Genomic DNA, 17,777 nt, shown 5'->3' on the forward strand with positions numbered 1-17,777 from the left:
GGGGGGAGGAAGATCCCATGAGAAGCTGGTGGGGGTGGGGGGGAGGGCGTCCCCATCTCTGAAGGGTCCCTCTGACCCCTGAAGTCTCCCTTCTCCCTTCCCCTTGTGTGAACTATCCCCTCCCCCGCTGGTCTCAAGGGAGATTCCCGCGGGCCCGCTGAGTCTGGCAGGCTCTGTGCCAGGCCTGTGTCTCCCGCCCATGCTAACAGCTGCAGCTGACATCTGGCTGGGCCCTGAGGGGGTGCAGCAGTGGGGCAGCGGTGGGGGGCTGGGCAGGGTGGGGGCCTGGAGGACAGCACCCTGGGAAGGTCCCTTGGGCCAGGAGGCTACCATGAGTCAGCCCTGCCCAGCCAGTGCTGAGGTGGGCTAGGCCAGCGGGATCTAGCAGAGGGGGTCAGAGAGGACCAGACAGGCAAGTCCCAGATGCCAGTGGACAGGCGGAGCCTAGGGGCCAGCAGGGGTGGGGGTGGTCAAGGCAGGAAGAGATGTCAGGGGAACAAAGGGAAGCAGGGTTCCTTTCATGGAGACAGAGAGACTAGAGACTCTTAAAATGGGCAGACCGGCTGAAAAAATAATAATAATAATGATTATTTTAATAGCCAACACTTAGATGAACTCTGACTTACTTATATGGCTAGACACTGCTCTAAGTGGTTGATGCATAGTACTAAGTTATTAAATACCTCCAACAACCCAGAAAAATACATGCTATTGGGTTTCCCATGAAAAGAGGAAAAACTGAGGCACGGGCGCTGGAGGCCTTCGGCTAACATCCCACAGCTGAGTTTATTTTTTGTTAAGATCATTTTATTGGGGGCTCTTACCACTCTTATTTTTTTTTTTGCTCTTACAACTCTTATGACAATCAATACATCAGTTGTATCAAGCATATTTGTACATAGTTGCCATCATTCTTTTCTAGATATTTACTTTCTATGGAGCCCTTGGTATCAGCTCCTCTTTTATTCTTCCCCTCCCCACACACAGCTATTAGTGGTGGGTAGAACCCAGGAGGCAGCCTGGCTCCTGAGCACCAGCCTCTAGCCTGTAGACCATCATCATCCCTACCAGAGAGAAAAACAGGCTATGTCCAGGTTGGGGAGAGGGATGTCCAGGGAGGAGGGGGCTTTTGGGGAGTGGGAACTGGGAGCCATGCTCTGCAGACCCTTCCTCCAAGGGCCTCCTGCAATCTAGAGAGAGACAGATCTGGGCCCTGGGAGAGCAAGTAAGGGTGGATGTGCACAGGTCACTATAGGGGTCACTTTGAGCACCCTGCTCCCATGTTTGGGCAGGGGGTGGGGTTTGGGCTGTGGAGGGAGGGTGGGGGCCCAGTTGAGCTGGTACAGCCGGTTCCAGGCCCCTGCCAGTCTCAAGCTTGTGGCCTGGGCACCACCCCCTCAAGCCGCCCTACTGGCGCCAAGGCCAGCCCCGTGAGGAGAGGGAGAAGCAAGCCCCCTCCCTCACTTGGGCTGGACACCCAGACTGGCAGCGAGTACTGCCCAGTTCATGGGACCCAGACATGTATCTAGCTGTCCAGTCTGTGCACCTCCCCATTTCCAAGGACCCGGGACGTGGCTGGGGTGGGGGGTGGGGGGGGTGGGATAAGGGGAAGTTCACCTACCCCCACCCACAGGTCTCTCTGGGGGTTTTGGCTTTGGCATGAGAGACTTCCTTCTTACAAACAGCCTGGTGACCCCCTCCTCTCCTGGCCCAACTGACCGACAGGAGCTGGACCAGGAAACTGGGCCTGGGGCTGTCCTGAGTCAGCCAGTGGGCAGGCCAGGGCGAGAAGCCACAAGTCTCAGCACCCAGCCTCCAGCGTCCCTGCCCCTGGGTGTGGACAGGCAGCTGGGCAGGAAGAGGCTGAGGATCGCAGAGGCCTCCCCCCAAGGACCTTTGGCCTGCCAGCCCTCCCTGTCACCAGAGTGGTCTGGGGGGCACATGGCACTGGAAGAACTCTTCACCCTTCTCCAGGAGAGGGATTTTCTTGGAATCAGGATGTAGTATTGGTCTCTCTGGGCTGACTCAGCTGGGCATTGGGTGGGGGCTGTTTCCCATAAGCCGATTCTGTCCCACTCCTGTTGGTGAGGTTTGGGGGGACCCTGTCCATCACTGAGGTTTCTCTATGGTGACCCCTTTTCTGTGAGTAAGGTTAAAATATAGGCCTATAACCCCACTAGGGGGTCAAGGATGCTGAGCTGAGTGTCCTAGGGGAAGTGACAAACAGTGGGAGGGAGGGGGGAATGGGGGTGATGTTTGGGGAGAGGAAGTACCAAGATTTCAGCAGGGGTGGGGGTGGGGAGCTGGGACGAAGGAACAGCATAGAACAGGCTGGGAATCCCTGAGCCCCACAGAACCCAGCACCATGGGCCCAGGGGGCATGTGCGTGTCTGCTCTGCTTAAGCACTTACGTGCTGTCTGTGGCTAGTAGTTAGGGTGCGTGAGAGTGTGCTTCTGTGTATTGGCCCAACCCTGCAGAGGGGTGTGTAGGGCCTGTCGGTGTAGGATTCTGTTCTGCTTTGACTGTGTGTGGGAGGGGAGGGGAAAGGAAGGAGAGAGAGAGAGAGAGAGAGAGAGAGAGAACTGTTTATGAAATGGGTTGCATGTGACTGGCTTGCATGCGTGAGTAGGTTGTTGGAGAGGTTCTATGGCTGTCCTCTTCATGGCTGTGTGTGTCTCTGGGGGTACATGTGTGCATGTGTATCTGAGGTGTGTGGCTGAGCATGCATGTGTGTGTGTTTGAGGTCGATGGCTTCTGTGTGGATGTGTAAGGTCTGTGCTGGCCTGCATCTGTGTGTGCATGTGTAACTGAGGTCTGTGGCTGTGTGTGTACATAAGGGGCTTCAATAAGTTTGTAGAAAAATTCTATTATCTTTTCATTCCATTTTTACACAAACTTTTTGAGGCCCCCTTATATCTGTCTATGGGAGTTCTATGGATGGGTATGTCTGCATGTAAAGTCTGTGGATGGATGGGTGTGTATGTGTGTAAGATCTGAGGGTGTGTGTATGTAAGTTCTGAGGATGTGTGTGCTTGTATGTGTGTGTGTATGGTTTGTAGACGGATATCTATGTATGCAAGGTTTGAAGATGTATGTGTGTAAGATCTGAGGATGGATAGGTGTATGTAAGATCTGATGGTGTGTGTGTGTGTGTGTGTGTGTGTGTAAGGTCTGTGACTGGATGTGTGTGTATAGTGGTCTGTGTGTTTGTGTGTGAGCACGTGAACACTCTATTGGACAGACTGGCCAAGTGTCTCTATCCAGATGTGTTTACAAATGTCTGGCTGTGGCCTGTCCATGTCTCCCTGTGCTGGGAGTGTCTGTCTGGCCAGACCATGTCTCGGAATATGTCCCTCTGCCAGTTCCTGCCTCATCTGGCAGTGGGTCCTTGGGGAGTGCTGCAGTTTCTGCTACCTGGGAGGTGGCATGTACCCTAAAGTTGTCTCTGTGCATCTCTGAGTGTGTGTGCAGGGGACGATGCTGCTGCAGCACGTTGAGGCTCTAATGATGGAGGGGGGGATTGTCCCTCTGTCCGTCTCTCCACAGGCTAGCGTGTATCCTCTCCCATCTATCTTTTTGAGCTGATGTTCTTGTGAAGTGTGTGGGGTGTGTCTAATTGGTGTTGGGATCTGACTGAGTGGGGAGCATGGATTTGCCTCTGGATATCATGTCTGACGCACTTCCCCTCTGAGCTGATCAGCATGCTCGTCTTACTGCTCCTATCAGATAGACAGGCCTCTTAGTGCATGCATGCACACTTCTCATCGTCCCATCTCAGTCAGTGTATGTGTGAACACGCCGTGGTCTGCCTTGCTGTGAGCTTCTGGCCTGTCGATGTGTTTGTTGGTGTGTCTGCCTTGTCCGTGGCTGAGTTCATGTGGCCCTCTCACGCGCACACAGATAAACTGCCCGGTTCTCTGTTCCCCACTGCCTGGACTCAGGCGTCCCCCTAGTTTTTGTACCTTTGATCGGCTAGCATCTGTGTGTTTGGCAGCATGTCTGTCCTGCTCGTGGATCAACCCTGTCACTCTCTGTGTGTCAGCTGCCACTGGGTTGGCTTGTCCAGACATGGTATGTCTGACCCTTAAGTAAGTCCCTGACAGTCTCTCTGTGGCCAGGGTGACAGGAGTTTGTGTGTCTGGACTGGCTCTCTCGGGGTGACTGTGTGTGTATACTCCTTGACAACTACCGCCACCCCCACCCCGTCTGACCGTCTGGCCACCCTGGATGTTTATTCTGCCCCCAGTCAATGTCTGCACTGCCCCAGGAGGGACCCTCCCGTTTGTCCAGCCACGGGCGGCAGTCCACAGGATGTTTCTGAGACACGTCTCCATCCGCCATCTCCTCCCTCAGGCCAGCCGAGGGTCAGAACCCAGGCGTCCAGGACATCGGGGGTGGGGCCTTGGAGTGGGGGCCCCTGTCAGTCCCCGGGAATGAAGGTGGGGGGGCAGGGAGGTGACAGGCCCAACAGGTTCCGCCTCATTCCTGCCCCGCCTCTCACTTCCTGGGTGCCCGCCTGGGGCAGGGGGTGGACAGGATGAACCCCATGGCCTGGGAGCCCTGGGTGAGGCATGGTTTGCCCCGTAAGGACTCACTTCTGCCGACACCCAGACACCCAGGCCCTGGGGGAGGTAGGAGGGACCTGGTCCTTTGGCCACCCAAGCTCCTCCCTGCTCCTGTGTCCAGCCCTGAATTCAAAGCATCCCTTCCACTATTTCCTTAATCCCTGCAACAACAAGGCAAAGAACAAGGAGGAATTCTCCTCCTCCGGTTCCAGATGGGGAAACTGAGGCAGGGACTGCAATGAGGGGGGCATCCGAGTTTGTACCCACTCTGCCAGCCACTCAAGACCCCAGCCAGCTCACCAACCACCTTCTGATTTCTAGCTATCAGAGACTTGGAATAGAGAGTTGGAAGCCAGGCCCAAGGGGGGGGGCACAGGGCTGGCTCTGAGTCAAAAGGGGCCACGGAATGAAATGAATAAGAAAAACCGGCGGCTTTAACCGTTTAATTGCCGCGATGAAACGGCTCGACCAAAACTTCCTGTGGGCTGGGGGATGGGGAGGGAGGTTTAGAGGGTTTAGAGGCTAGATGGCTAGATTCCCAGAGGCTCAAAGTGGAGAGATTGCCAGGAGGGGGGCGGGCGGCAAGCAGGGGGAAGTACTTTGAATGACCTTGGTGAGAGGTGGCTAAAGGAGATACCGCCCTCCCCCAACTTCTAGCTGGAGAGGGACCCCCAACTCTGAATGCAAGATCCCCAGGACTCAGTTCTCAGTTCCCCACTGCCTGGGAGGGGGTCCCAAAGTCCGCAGCCCCCTCCCCAGAGGCCTGAGTCACACAGGGGGAAAGCCGAGAGCAAGGGTGAGTCACATGGGTGGAGAAGGGGGAAGGAGGCCAGCTCCGGCCAGGGGACCCCCGGGCTGGCCTGAGTCATGCACCCCCTGGCCTCACTGACCCTAGCCCCCTTCCCTGAAGACCAGAAGCGGGAAGCTCACTGTGGGTGGCAGGAGTTGGTGGGTTTTGAGCAAGGAGGAACTGGGGCGTGAGGTGTGAAGGAGGAGGAACTGGGGCGCTCGAGGGGGGTGAAACTGGCAGCGGAGGGGGGCGGTCACAGCTCGATGGGGGCTCCCTCCCGAAGCAGGGACGGCCCCACGCGCCGGGGAAGCCCCCACGCGCTCGGTCTAGGGGCCACAAGTTTCAGATGAGACAGGAAGGGGTTAACGGCACCCTCCTCCTGGATTTCACCGGCTCTGAAAGTCCCCAGCAGGGTGGGGCTATGCCCTGAGCGCGCCCCCGCACGCGCAGCCCCGCGTGTGTGGTCGCCCACGCAAGCGCGCACGCAGCCACCCCCTCCTGCTCGCACGCACGACCGCGTTGGGCTTCACGCACGCAGCGACCCCCGTCGTGTCTCACGTCACGCAGGACGCACACGCCCCTGCAGCGCAGGGAGGGGCGCTCCCAGCAGAGAACAGCCTGCAGGACGGACCTCCCTGCGCACATAGCCATCTCCACCCTGCTGCAGCTTGCGAAGGCACATGCGCGCTCGCGCGTGTGTACACACACACACACACACACACACACACACACACACACACGCTGAGAACAAGCCCACCTACTCACCATGTCTCAGAGACACTAAGGTACACCTGACACGTGCAGGCACAAAAGCTCACAAAGCCAGGTAGCCCAGCAGTGAACTCAGGAGGGTCTTACCTCCTGTCCCATGTCCCACCTGGACACCCACTAGGCCACATCAAGATGCACATAGTGACACAGACACGCTCTGGAACGCTGCGGCGGTGGCACAGGGACACAGACAGGACCAGGTGCTCTCACGCGCACTCATCCCATCACGCCTCAGGATCAAGACAAAGGCCTTCAGAGCACAGCTGCCAGGCACCTCTCTCACAGCGCAGAGGCCCAGAGACTGTCAGAGAGACCCATGGGAGAGACAGAGACACCAGACAGCCATGCTGTCACGTGACTGCCAGAAAGTATGGCTCACTGAGTCACAAACACAAGGCCACATACCCAGGGCCATCCAGATTGTCCCAATGACATAAGGAGCCAAGGCCACCCCTGGCAGGGTCCTCTCACAGAAAGACGCAGTCCAGAACGAGTGAAAACAGATTCACACAGACACACAACAGAAAGCCACAGTGAGACAACAGCGATAGTTACAAACCCATTTCTCACACAAAGAATGACAGAAGGGCCTGGACACTAGCTGAGGTCCCCTACCAGGAGAGGCCGTCACAGTGGGAGTCCTGTGCTCCGTGGGTCATGCAGGGTGCAGGCAGAAACAGGCATCAGGCTCCCATGGCCTCCTGGCAAACAGGATTGGAGCAGCAACCCTCCGCCCCACCAATTCACACGCAGAAATAAACAAACTCCCAGGGCCCAAGACAAGCCAGCCAGACACACACACCTACACAAATCACAGAATCTTTCACACTGATACAGGGAGGGGAAAGATGACCAGGGAGCTCCCACAGCGATTTCAAGGTCAGGGGTGCAGGAGGCCTGGGGTCCATCTCCATCGAGCGGCTGTGGTCAGCCAAGGAGAGGGAGTGGGGTCACTGTCATCCTGTTGTCTGAACTCAGGGTCCCAGCCCTGATGAATGGGTCCCTGTCCAGATGTGAAGGCCGGAGGGGGTGGGCAGGGGTCCAGCTGTGGCCGCAGGGAGGGGTTGAGTCACTGGTTTCCCAGCAGTACAACCCAGGCCCAGCTCTTCCTGGAAACAGGCAGGAGGGGGTGGGGTCCCCAAGCTGTCTGGGGGCTACTGGCCCAGAGGATCCATATGGGGGGGACTCAGTCTCTGCAGGGATGGTGTGGCCTCACCCCACATGGAAGCCTAAATGGCGGGTTTGTGACTCATTTCCCTGAAATGAAGGTGCCCAGGCACCCCCCACCCCAACAGTGGGGCTCCCTTTCAGCATCCCCAAATAGGAACAACTTGAGCCTCCCTGCCAGAAGAGCTTGTTGCTTTTGTCCCAAATTGAGGGCACCCAAACTCGCTTAAATCAAGGGACTCTGGCCCCTCCGATACACGCGATTCTTTACCCGCATTAGAACGATTAAAGCCCATTCATCAAATATTTCGGTCCTCAGAGTCCCTCTCCACAGCAATACCTCTGCACTTTTTGGAAGTCTTGGGTCCCCAACCACAAACCGCCCACAACTATTGGTGATATCAGCCCTTCTTCCTCGGAACTCCCAAGGTTCCTGGCTCCCCTCCCCAGGCTACCTGTGGACAGAACCACCCCGGCTGGCTACCATATGGGTGGGATCGGCAGAGGGGAGTTAGTGGCAGTTCCCACGCCTGGCGGAAGACAGCCCAGTCCGGAAGCTGGTGCTGCTGGCCTTTGTCCCACCCGCCTTCCTCCCTTCTATCTCCACGGCCTGAGGCTGGAAAACAACGTGGGAGGGGCAAAGGGGTGTGGATCCGCATGACGCCCGTGGTGTGTGTGCCTGCGTGCCTGCGTGCTGGCAGCTGCCAGTCTGGGAGGGCAGTAACTGGACGACTATTTGTGCAATGGGGGAGAAGCTATTGCCACCCTGTCCACCCCAGTAAGGAACTGGGGTGTCCCATTCAAACTCTGGATGGGGGAAGCAGAGAACCCTCTCTTCTGACAGGGACCCAGCCCCTGGCTGTGCTTTCTGGGAATTGCTATCCAAAACAACCGCGGGCGCGCGCACGCACGCACGCACGCACGCACACAGACACACACGCTCAATCCATCATCTGTGTTAATAAAGCTTAAGGCCAAAATAATCCATCCTCGTGGAGTTTATCTCCACTGAGAGTAGGAATCCAGGAGCCCCGGCCGCATAGCCGCCTACAGTTGGGCTGCTACCCGCAACGTGGGCAGTTCAAAACCACTAGCCACTCTTTGGGAGAAAGATGAGGCTTTCTACTCCCCTAAAGAGTTACAGTACCCGCCCCCCCCCAAAAAAAAGAGTTACAGCCCCATGGTGCCAATATGGAAGAAGCACGCCAGCCTGTGTCATCCAAGGATTGTAAATAATCAAATCCAAATTCAAAGGAGGGACTGGTATCCGCGCTTAAATTGAGAGCATCTGGTTTGCAAAAGGCGATGGATGGATGTATGGATTGTGATAAGAGTTGTATGAGCCCCTAATAAAACGATCAATTAAAAAAAAGGCGATGGATGACAGAGGAAGCCCAAGATCCATTTGCAGGGTCCACACATGGATCAAGCCTCGGGTCAATCTCCTCTGACCATAGCTATGCATAGCCTTGTTTTCAGACAGAGATCATTGTACAGTACATTATGGCAGACGTAGCTAAGTTAAAATGTAATAGCTTACCATTTGATCTCCCTTTTGACCCATTCTAAAGTTGTTTCAGTTAAAAAAAAAGAAAAAAAAGTGAAGAGCAGTACATATGGCTGAGGCTCCTGGTGAATCACTCCTGACCACGGACCAGGAATGTGAATGGCCTTGCTATCATGCAGCATACATTGGAAAGTGGATTACTGCAGATATAGTTGGTTAAAATTTAACACCTCTCATTTGATCTCCCTTTTGACCCATTTTAATTTCCCCCCTACTTTTTAATATATATTTTAAACAGGGTTGTTAGCACTTCATCCACATGTCATTCAATTCAATAATTCAATCATATCAAAATTTGGACAATTATCACCACATTCACTTGTGGACACATTTTTCTTCCTTGTACGTAGGTTTTTTTTTCCAATTGTGGCAAAAAAAATAGTTTTAATATTTTTTGCTTTCTCCTCAGTTTAAGTATTTCTCTGTTTTACCGTGTTGTTATTTAAAAAGAAAAAAAAAGGGTTTTGGTATATGAAATCCAAGACAGGTAAATCTAGAGCAGTGGTTCTCAACCATCCTAATGCCAGGACCCTTTATTACAGTTCCTCATGTTGTGGCAATCCCCTGCCCCCAACCATAAAATTATTTTCGTTACTTCATAACTGTAATTTTGCTACTGTTATGAATCAGGCAACCCCTGTGAAAGGGTCATTTGACCCCCAGAGGGGTCACAACCCACAGGTTGAGAATGGCTAGAGATAGGCCCTAGATGAATGATTCCTAAGGGACAAGGTGCCCTGGTGGCACATTGGTGATGTGTTGGGCTGTTTACCACAACATCAGCAGTTTGAAGCCACCAGCAAGAAAAATTAGGCCTTTTTTTCTTTTGAGGCCTTTTATTTTTTTTACTCTTCGATTACAAAGCATTAAAATCTCAGAAGCTCACAGGGGCAGCTCTATGCTGCCTTCTAGGGTTGCTATAAGTCAGAAGGGGCTTGATGGCAGTGAGTTGGTTTGGATGTGGGGGTGTCGGAGAGGAGGTTGGGGGAAATGGGAAGCTAATGCAAGAAGGGAAGAAATGTTTTACAATTGACTGTGGTGACAGTACGACTTTTCTCCATATGATTGAACTATTGAGTTGTGTGGTTTTTTTTTCATTATATGCCAATAAAGCTATTAAAAACAAACACACACTTTCAAAAAAATAAAAATTAAAAAGCAAACAAAGAGTTACAGTCTTGGAAACTTACAGGGGCCATTCTACCCTGTCCTATGACTTGGCATTGACACAATGGCAATGAGTTTGATTCTTTAATTTAATTTAATTTTTTAGATAGGGCAGAGTAAGGAGCCCTGGTGATGCAGTGGTTATGTGTGGAGCTGCTAAAGGCAAGGTTGGATGTTGGTGTTTCCAACTCCCACCAGCCATTCCGAGGAAGAAAGATGGGCTGTCTGCTCCTGTGAAGATTTACAGCCTAGGCCAAAGGGGCAGTTAGCTCTACCTTGTCCTGTAGACTCACTATGATTCTGATTTGATGCAGTCAATGTGGTTACAGGACAGATCGAATTGCACTTTTCTTTTTTAAAAATCATTTATTGGGGCTCATACAACTCTTATCACAATCCACACATACATCAATTGTGTAAAGCACACTTATACATTCGTGGCCCTCATCATTCTCAAAACACTTGCTTTCCGCTTGGGCTCCTGGAAGCAGCTCCTCAGTTGTTTTTTCCACCCCCTTCCTCCCCCCTCCCCCCTCCCTCATGAACTCTAGATAATTTATAAATTATGATTTTATCATATCTTACATTGCCCAATGTCTCCCTTCACCCACTTTTGTTGTCCATCCCCCAGGGAGGAAGTTATATGTAGATCCTTGTGATCGGTCCCCCCTCTCTCTCTACCCCCCAGAATTGCACTTTTCTGAGGTTGTCATCTTGAAGGGAGGAGGCCTGGTGGCCTACATATTGGCTGCAAACCAGAAGGCCAGCAGTCTAAACCACCGTCTTTTTTCCTTATGGGAAAAAGATAAGGCTTTCTACTCCCATAAAAGGGTTGCGGTCTCAGAAACCCACAGGGGCAGTTCTGCCCTGTCCTGTAGGGTGGATATGAGTCAGAACCAACTTTTTTTTTTTTTTAACTCTTACAACTCTTGTCACAATCCATTCATCGCTTGCATCAGGCGAATTTGTACATATGTTGTCTTCGTTCTTTTCTAGACATTTACTTTCTGTTGAGCCCTTGGTATCAGCTGCTCTTCCTCGCCACCCCCTCCCAGCCCCCTCAACCAACTTGAATGCAGTGGGTGAGTGAGAATTTTTAAGGAAGCAAACTGCCACATCTTTCTTCTATGGAGTAGCTGCTAAGTTTGAACCTCTGACCTTTCAGTTAACAGCAAAATGTTTAACCACTGAGCCACCAGGTATTAAGCAGCTTGTAACCTGTAATTATTGCTCATTACCCCACCCACTCCACAGGGTCAAAGGGCTCTGCCCACTCCTCCCCCAGCTAGGTCTACCCATAACCTGTTTCCTCATCTTCCAAAGAACCAGGGGCTGCGAAAACCTTACCAGCTGGGCTATTTAAATAACTTAACAAAGGAACTGCAAACAGTAGGCATGCCATTCATGGTGAATGTAAGTTTATTGTTATCAAGATTGCTATTTGCCACCACCGGACTGTCAGTTGTGGCCCTGTGGTGGCCTGCATGCTGCTGTGACGCTACACCATCAACCAAAAAGCCCAAACTCAAGTCCAACCCACTGCTTTGGAGTCCCTTCCAAGCCACAGCAACTGTGTAGGACGGACTACAGCTGCTCTGCGGGGTTTGAGGCTATAAATCTTTGTGGAAGCACATGGAGCCGCTGTGTGTTTGAATGGCAGACCTCGTGGTTAAGCATCGTGCCTAACCCACAAAGCTACCAGGGCTCTGCACAAGCTCTACCAGAGTATATAGCTGCATAAGACAGTAGGAAGAAAGGCCTGGCGATCTGCTTCCAAAATTAGTCAATAAAAAGCTCCATGGGTCACAACAGAATAGTGTCTTGATACCAGGCTGTACATTGGAAGGCACTACACATCAAGATGCCACAAGGTCCTCCAACATTTTTTCTCTATTGGCTGACGGAAGGGAAATAACTAATAACAATGATGGTTATCATATATACTCCACCGCCCTCCACCCAGTGCTCAGGGCCCATCCCACCGCGCTTCTTCCCCCAGCTTCTCCCTGAAGGCCTCATCCCCGCGGTCCGTGCTCCCTCTAGTGACCCGAGGGCGACGCGCAGCTTCGGGGCAGGCGGACTCGGGTCCCGGGTCTCTGGCTGGGGGCTGATCCAGGCCGGGCCCGTGTGTCCGTCTACTGCCCAGGACTGGCTGATTCTTCCTACCCCTAACCTAGCACAACCGGGTCCCCTCGTCTGCAAAACTCGGGCAAACCTCCCAAGTCACAGAAGACGGGAAGAGACCATTAGTGTTCCGTTCTCCGAGTCCCCACGCACACGACAGGCTCCAGTCATGAGAACAGTCAGGGCAGCAAGACAGGTGGTTACGCAGAAATCTCTACATTGAAAGGAAGGGAAATGTACAAAAGCTCGGCCCCAGATGCTGGCCGTGAGGTCCTTCCAATCTCCAAAAGAGCCTGGGCAGGAGGGGCGGCCGGCCACTGGTGGGAGGCCTGAGGCTGGTCCAGCCTGACCTCTAGAGGCGAGGGACGCAGGATCGCTGCCCGCATCCAAGATGGCCCGGCCGGCGCCAGGTTCGGGCGCCGGGAGGCGGTCACGTGACGGGGGAGGGCCCAGCGTCCAGGGGGCGGGGAGGGGCGGGGCTCCAGGCCGAGCGGGAGGTCGGGGCTACAGGAGCTCGCTAGTGGCGGACTGGAGGCGCCTGCGGTGGCGGCGGCTCCGCGGCCCGAGTCAAATCCGATCGGGAGCCATGAGTGTGGACAAGGCGGAGCTATGCGGGCCTCTGCTCACCTGGGTAGGTCGGGGGCGGGGCCGGGAACAGGTGTGTACCCGCGCTTTTGCCCCCACCGGGCGTCCCGACCCTAGCTCAGCTTGCCTCTCTGCCTTGGGGTTGGGAGGGGGAAAGGGTCGGGCCTACAAGGCCAGCCGTTGGACTCTGGCCTGAGCACCTGCCCCCATCACGTGGCAGGTCTGCCTGGAAAGTACAGGTGAGGCCCCACCCCTCCGGTGGCTGGGTCACATGGGACGGGGGCACAGGTGAGCTTATCGGTCACGTGGTTCCAGCGGGGTTCAGATGACTCTTGGTTCTATGTTCTCTGGGCTTAGTTGGGCAGAGGTGAAGTAAGGCCACGCCCCCTCTGGTCCCAGGTGAGTAGAGGGCACTTCCCAGCCAAGAGCTGGTGTTGTGATGCAACAGGTTAGTCCCTGTCTAAGGTCGTGAGGTTCCTGCTGACCCCAGACTCGGACAAAAAGGGGTGTGGCTCGGCGGTCCCCGATACTAACCCTTCCCCTTCTCCTGCCTTTTCGTTCAGTTGCAGACGTTCCACACCCCGCCCCCCTGCGCCAGCCCACAGGATTTGAGCAGCGGCCTTGCAGTAGCCTATGTGCTGAACCAGATGTGCGTGAGGCTGACGGGGAGGGCCCCAAAAGGCCCTCCACCTGCGCTCACCCCACCTTCTCACCCCTAGAGACCCATCCTGGTTCAACGAAGCATGGCTCCAGGGCATCTCCGAGGACCCAGGTCACAACTGGAGACTGAAGGTGACAGGTGGACCCATGACTGGGGGACAGGCTGGTGAAGAGATGTTCAGGAAAAGGATCGGTCTGGGTGATGCGGAGACAGTCCTAGGGAGCGAGACCGATTGTCAGACACCCCCTCAGGAGTCCACTGGCCTCTAAGTCATTCACTCACTGTTGAGCAACCCCTGCCGGCCAGGCATAGGGATGCAGCAAGGAAAGGCGTAGACCAAGATCTGTCCTCATGCAGCTGATCTTCTAGTGATGCGGACAGGCAATAGCGTACACACACACACACAATGCATTTCCAATGGCAAGGAGTCTTAGGAAGACAGTTAAAACTGGGTCATGGGAACTATCTGGTGACTGGGTGGTTACTTGAGATGAGCTGAGGTTAGGAGGAAGAGTATTCTAAGTATGTTGTTGTTGTTTTATGTCGTCCAAGTGGTTCCAGCTCATAGTGACCCTGTCCATCCAATAGAGTAGAATTGCCCCATAGCACTTCCTAAGGTATAACCTTTATAGAGACAGACCGCTAGGGTTTTGTTGTTGTTTTTCCTCCTTTGAGTTGGCAGGTGGGTTCAAACTGCTGACCTTTGTGTTAACAGTTGAATGGTTACCCATTGCCCTACCAGGCTTCCTGACTCCAAGTATCTCATTGTCATCAAGTCGATTCTGAATCATCGCTGCCCTGTAGGACAGAATAGAACTTCCCGTACAGTTTTCAAGGCTGTACACCTTTATGGAACCAAATGACTGCATCTTCTTCCACTGAGCAGCTGGTGGGTTTGAACCACTGAACCTTTTGGTTAACTCACTGCCATAGAGTCAATTCTGATTCATAGCAAGTCTGTAGGTCAGGGTAGAGCTTTCCCTGTGGGTTTCTGAGATTGTAACTCTTTACAGGAGTAGAAAGTCTCCTCTTTTTCCTATAGAGTGGCTGGTGGTTTAGAACTGATGACCTCACAGTTAGGCAGTGCAACGCATAGCTGCTACATTGCCAGGACTCCGTTAGCATCCAATTAATTAACCTTTGCACCACTCTGGCTCTTATGCCGGACATCAAATCAAGACAAAACAAAAACTCATTGCAGGGACAGACCCTAGGACAGACTGACTCCAGGACAAAGTAGAACTGCCCCTTTGGATTTCCGAGGGTGTAAATCTTTCTGGGAGTGGGGGGAAGAGAGAAAAAAAATCTTTCTGGGAGTAGAAACCTCATCTTTCTCCTGAGAGCAAGGTAGCAGTCCAGTGCATAACCCAGCCTGTCACGGGGACTCTTTGTGCCAGATGTAGAGAGTTTGGTGTGATGGAGGAACGGCAGAGAAGTTGGACCAGAAGATAGAAGAAGGTGAAAATGGTAGAGGATGAGGTCACCACGGGCAGGCCAGGGCTCAGGGATGCAGACTCTATTTTAAGTGCTGTGAAAAGCCCAGGAAGGGTTAGTGTTGAGCAAAGACACAACCTGGCTTGAGTTTTAGAATGCTCCCCCTGGTGGCATGGCGAGGAACGACATGCAGGCAGCCTGGCGGCCGCAAAGACAGCTGGTGCAATGGGCTGAATGAGGGCCAAGGGGAGGTGGTGCAAGTGGTGAGAAGCGATTAGATTGGGGGGCCATGTGCACAAAAACAGCTGAGATGGACAAGGACCACAGACAGCCTGAGAGAGTGTTTCCAGGGGAGGGGACACTCAGACCATAGGAGCAGACAGGATGAGGTGACCAGGGATTGAGAGGTGCAATGGAATAGATGGGGTGGGGCTGCCTGGTCCCTTCCTGGGGCTCTGGGTCCCTAGACACAGCCCCTGTCCCTCCCCAGGTTGACAATCTGAAGAGGATTTTGCAGAGCCTGGTGGAATACTCCCAGCATGTGAGTAACCTGTAAAGGGATTTAGCAGATTGGGGTGGAGGCAAGCAGGGTCTGTGAGGCCTGAACCCCCCACTCCCACCCCTGCCCTCAGGTCCTGGGACACCCTGTGTCTGAGCAGCACCTCCCAGACGTGAGCCTCATTGGCCAGTTCTCAGACCCGGCAGAGCTTGGCAAGCTGCTTCAGCTGGTTCTGGGCTGTGCCATCAGCTGTGAGCAAAAGCAGGGTAAGAGCTAGATGGGGGGAGGGGCTTCCTGGGAGGGGCCTAAAGTGGTCCTTCCTCCCCACGGCCCTGGGTCCAGGTCTCAGCCTCCCCCTGACCCCTGCCATCCCCAGAGCATATCCAGAGGATCATGACGCTGGAGGAGTCTGTTCAGCATGTGGTGATGGAAGCCATCCAGGAGGTGGGTGGCGGAGCCCAGGGTGTCAAGGAGTAGCAGGGCAGGGGGCAGCTCCAGAGCAGGGACAACTGGGCACAGGTCTGGGCTCTGCCTGCAACTCAGCTGGCTAGACACATGACTCACATGACTGCCATTTCCAAGCTGCTCCAAGTCAGAAGACCTCCCTGCGGGGTGGACACAGGGCAGCCGTCGGGGCTGGAGTGACTGTGGAGAACTGGCTGGGGGCACTGGGGGTGGGATGGAGCTGGAGAGGTGCCCAGACTGGATCTTGGAAGCTTTGAAGGTGCCTTTCAGAGGGCCTCCCCACACCCCACCTCAAACTTGCTGCTTCCTCACCCAACAGCTCATGACCAAGGACACCCCAGACTCCCTGACCCTGGAGTCCTATGGCAACTTTGACAGTCAGGTAAGGGGTGGGGTTAAAAGTCTCAATTTGTCAGGGCCTGCAAACCACCTCCATCCGCCAGGGACCTAGCCACTTCCCAGATCCCTAGTGGGGTCGTGAATGGTCCTTCCCCCATCCCCTGGGGTTCCAGCCCTCTCTCCGTAGACCCTGCAGGTTTCCTGGCCCCTTCCTCTGTAGCCCTAGAAACCCTAACGTCTTCCTCCAGAGCCTCCTCTGGATCCCTAACTTCATTGGCACCCCCACCCCCTCAGTCCCGCAGGTACTACTTCCTGAGCGAGGAGGCAGAGGAGGGGGATGAGCTGCGACAGCGCTGTCTGGACCTGGAGCGGCAGGTGGGACAGAGGTGGGGAGGGGGGATACCAGTGCTCCTGGGGCAGGGTCCCTGGCAGGCTGCCTTCCAAGCTCGAGCACCCGCACCCCTGCCCACCAGCTGGTGCTCCTGTCAGAAGAGAAGCAGGGCCTGGCGCAGGAGAACGCTATGTTACGGGAGCGAGTCGGCCGGCCCGAAGGGGAGGGGGCCCTGGGCCTCACTGCCAAGAAGCTGCTACTGCTACAGTCCCAGCTGGAGCAGCTGCAGGAGGAGAACTTCAGGTGGGGTCATCAGGTGGGGATGGGGGACACTGGAGGAACACCCCAACGAATGACTGGGGCCTGCCTTCTCACCTGTCCCCCCCCTTCCCCGACACCCCCCCCCCCCAGGCTGGAGAGCAGCCGGGAAGATGAGCGGCAGCGCTGTGTGGAGCTGGAGCGGGAGGTCTCAGAGCTGCAGCAGCGCAACCAGGCGCTGACTGGGCTCGCCCACGAGGCGCAGGCCCTGAAGGACGAGATGGATGAGCTGCGGTGAGTGGGGGTCATGTGTGGGTGTGTCTGTGAGTCACCTCTACCCCCACACCCCATGTTTCCAGAGTCTTTCTCCAATGCTACAGCCTTCTGTGGCTCTCCAAACCTACTGGCCCCCCACCATGTCTGTCTCCCAAACTGCACAGCAGCATCCTGAATTCTGCCCCGCCACCACGGGCACTTTGTGACACCCCACATTGTGCTCTGTGACTCCAACAAGCCCAGGCCCCTCATAGTACTCCCCAGGCCCACTGCCAGGTCAGATCATGTCCCTGGGTCTCGTGCTGCCCTCCTTGACCCCTGTGATCCCAGGTGCCCCCATGACCTGATTTTACTTCCTTACAACTAATTGCTCAGCACCTGTAACCCCACAATGCTTGGTACCCCATGGAGCTCTCACCCCATAGTCACCTTGTATCTTCCATAACCTCAGAGGACACCATGCCACCCCATAGCAGCCTTGAGGTGCTAAGGTGACCTCCAGAGTCCCCATGGTGCTGCTACCCTAAAGCTACCTCGATGCCAATGTGCTTGGAGGTACCTCTGGGACCCCACCATTCCCAGGACAGCCCTCTGTACCACCACCACCACCACCCCATTCTACCCCAGTGGATCTACCGAGAAACCACTGATGTATAGAGAACCCTCATGCTCCTGATAGGCCCTGACTCCCATGACCCCTTCCCTGTGAACCCTAATACCTTAAACTGACACCTCCTGCCCTCAGCCACATCCAAGCTGAAGCCTGACCATAGGCGC

At 54.6% G+C, this 17,777-nt stretch overlaps 1 protein-coding gene across 1 annotated transcript in view; it reads left to right on the forward strand.

Annotated features, from left to right (window-relative positions):
- The first annotated feature begins 12,702 nt into the window (after positions 1-12,702).
- HOOK2 (hook microtubule tethering protein 2) overlaps positions 12,703-17,777 on the forward strand; it is an 11,935-nt gene continuing 6,860 nt past the window's right edge. Inside the window, exons 1-11 of the mRNA XM_004715594.2 lie at positions 12,703-12,783; positions 13,301-13,386; positions 13,457-13,529; positions 15,323-15,373; positions 15,465-15,597; positions 15,708-15,775; positions 16,116-16,178; positions 16,430-16,510; positions 16,609-16,769; positions 16,878-17,018; positions 17,255-17,276. Coding sequence (XP_004715651.1) covers positions 12,739-12,783; positions 13,301-13,386; positions 13,457-13,529; positions 15,323-15,373; positions 15,465-15,597; positions 15,708-15,775; positions 16,116-16,178; positions 16,430-16,510; positions 16,609-16,769; positions 16,878-17,018; positions 17,255-17,276 — 924 coding nt within the window. The 5' untranslated portion in view covers positions 12,703-12,738. The remainder of the gene's footprint in view (positions 12,784-13,300; positions 13,387-13,456; positions 13,530-15,322; positions 15,374-15,464; positions 15,598-15,707; positions 15,776-16,115; positions 16,179-16,429; positions 16,511-16,608; positions 16,770-16,877; positions 17,019-17,254; positions 17,277-17,777) is intronic.

Source organism: Echinops telfairi, unplaced genomic scaffold (genome assembly GCF_000313985.2).
Source record: "Echinops telfairi isolate 266 unplaced genomic scaffold, ASM31398v2 ScPeMD7_30;HRSCAF=105, whole genome shotgun sequence".
Taxonomy (NCBI): Eukaryota; Metazoa; Chordata; class Mammalia; order Afrosoricida; family Tenrecidae; genus Echinops; species Echinops telfairi.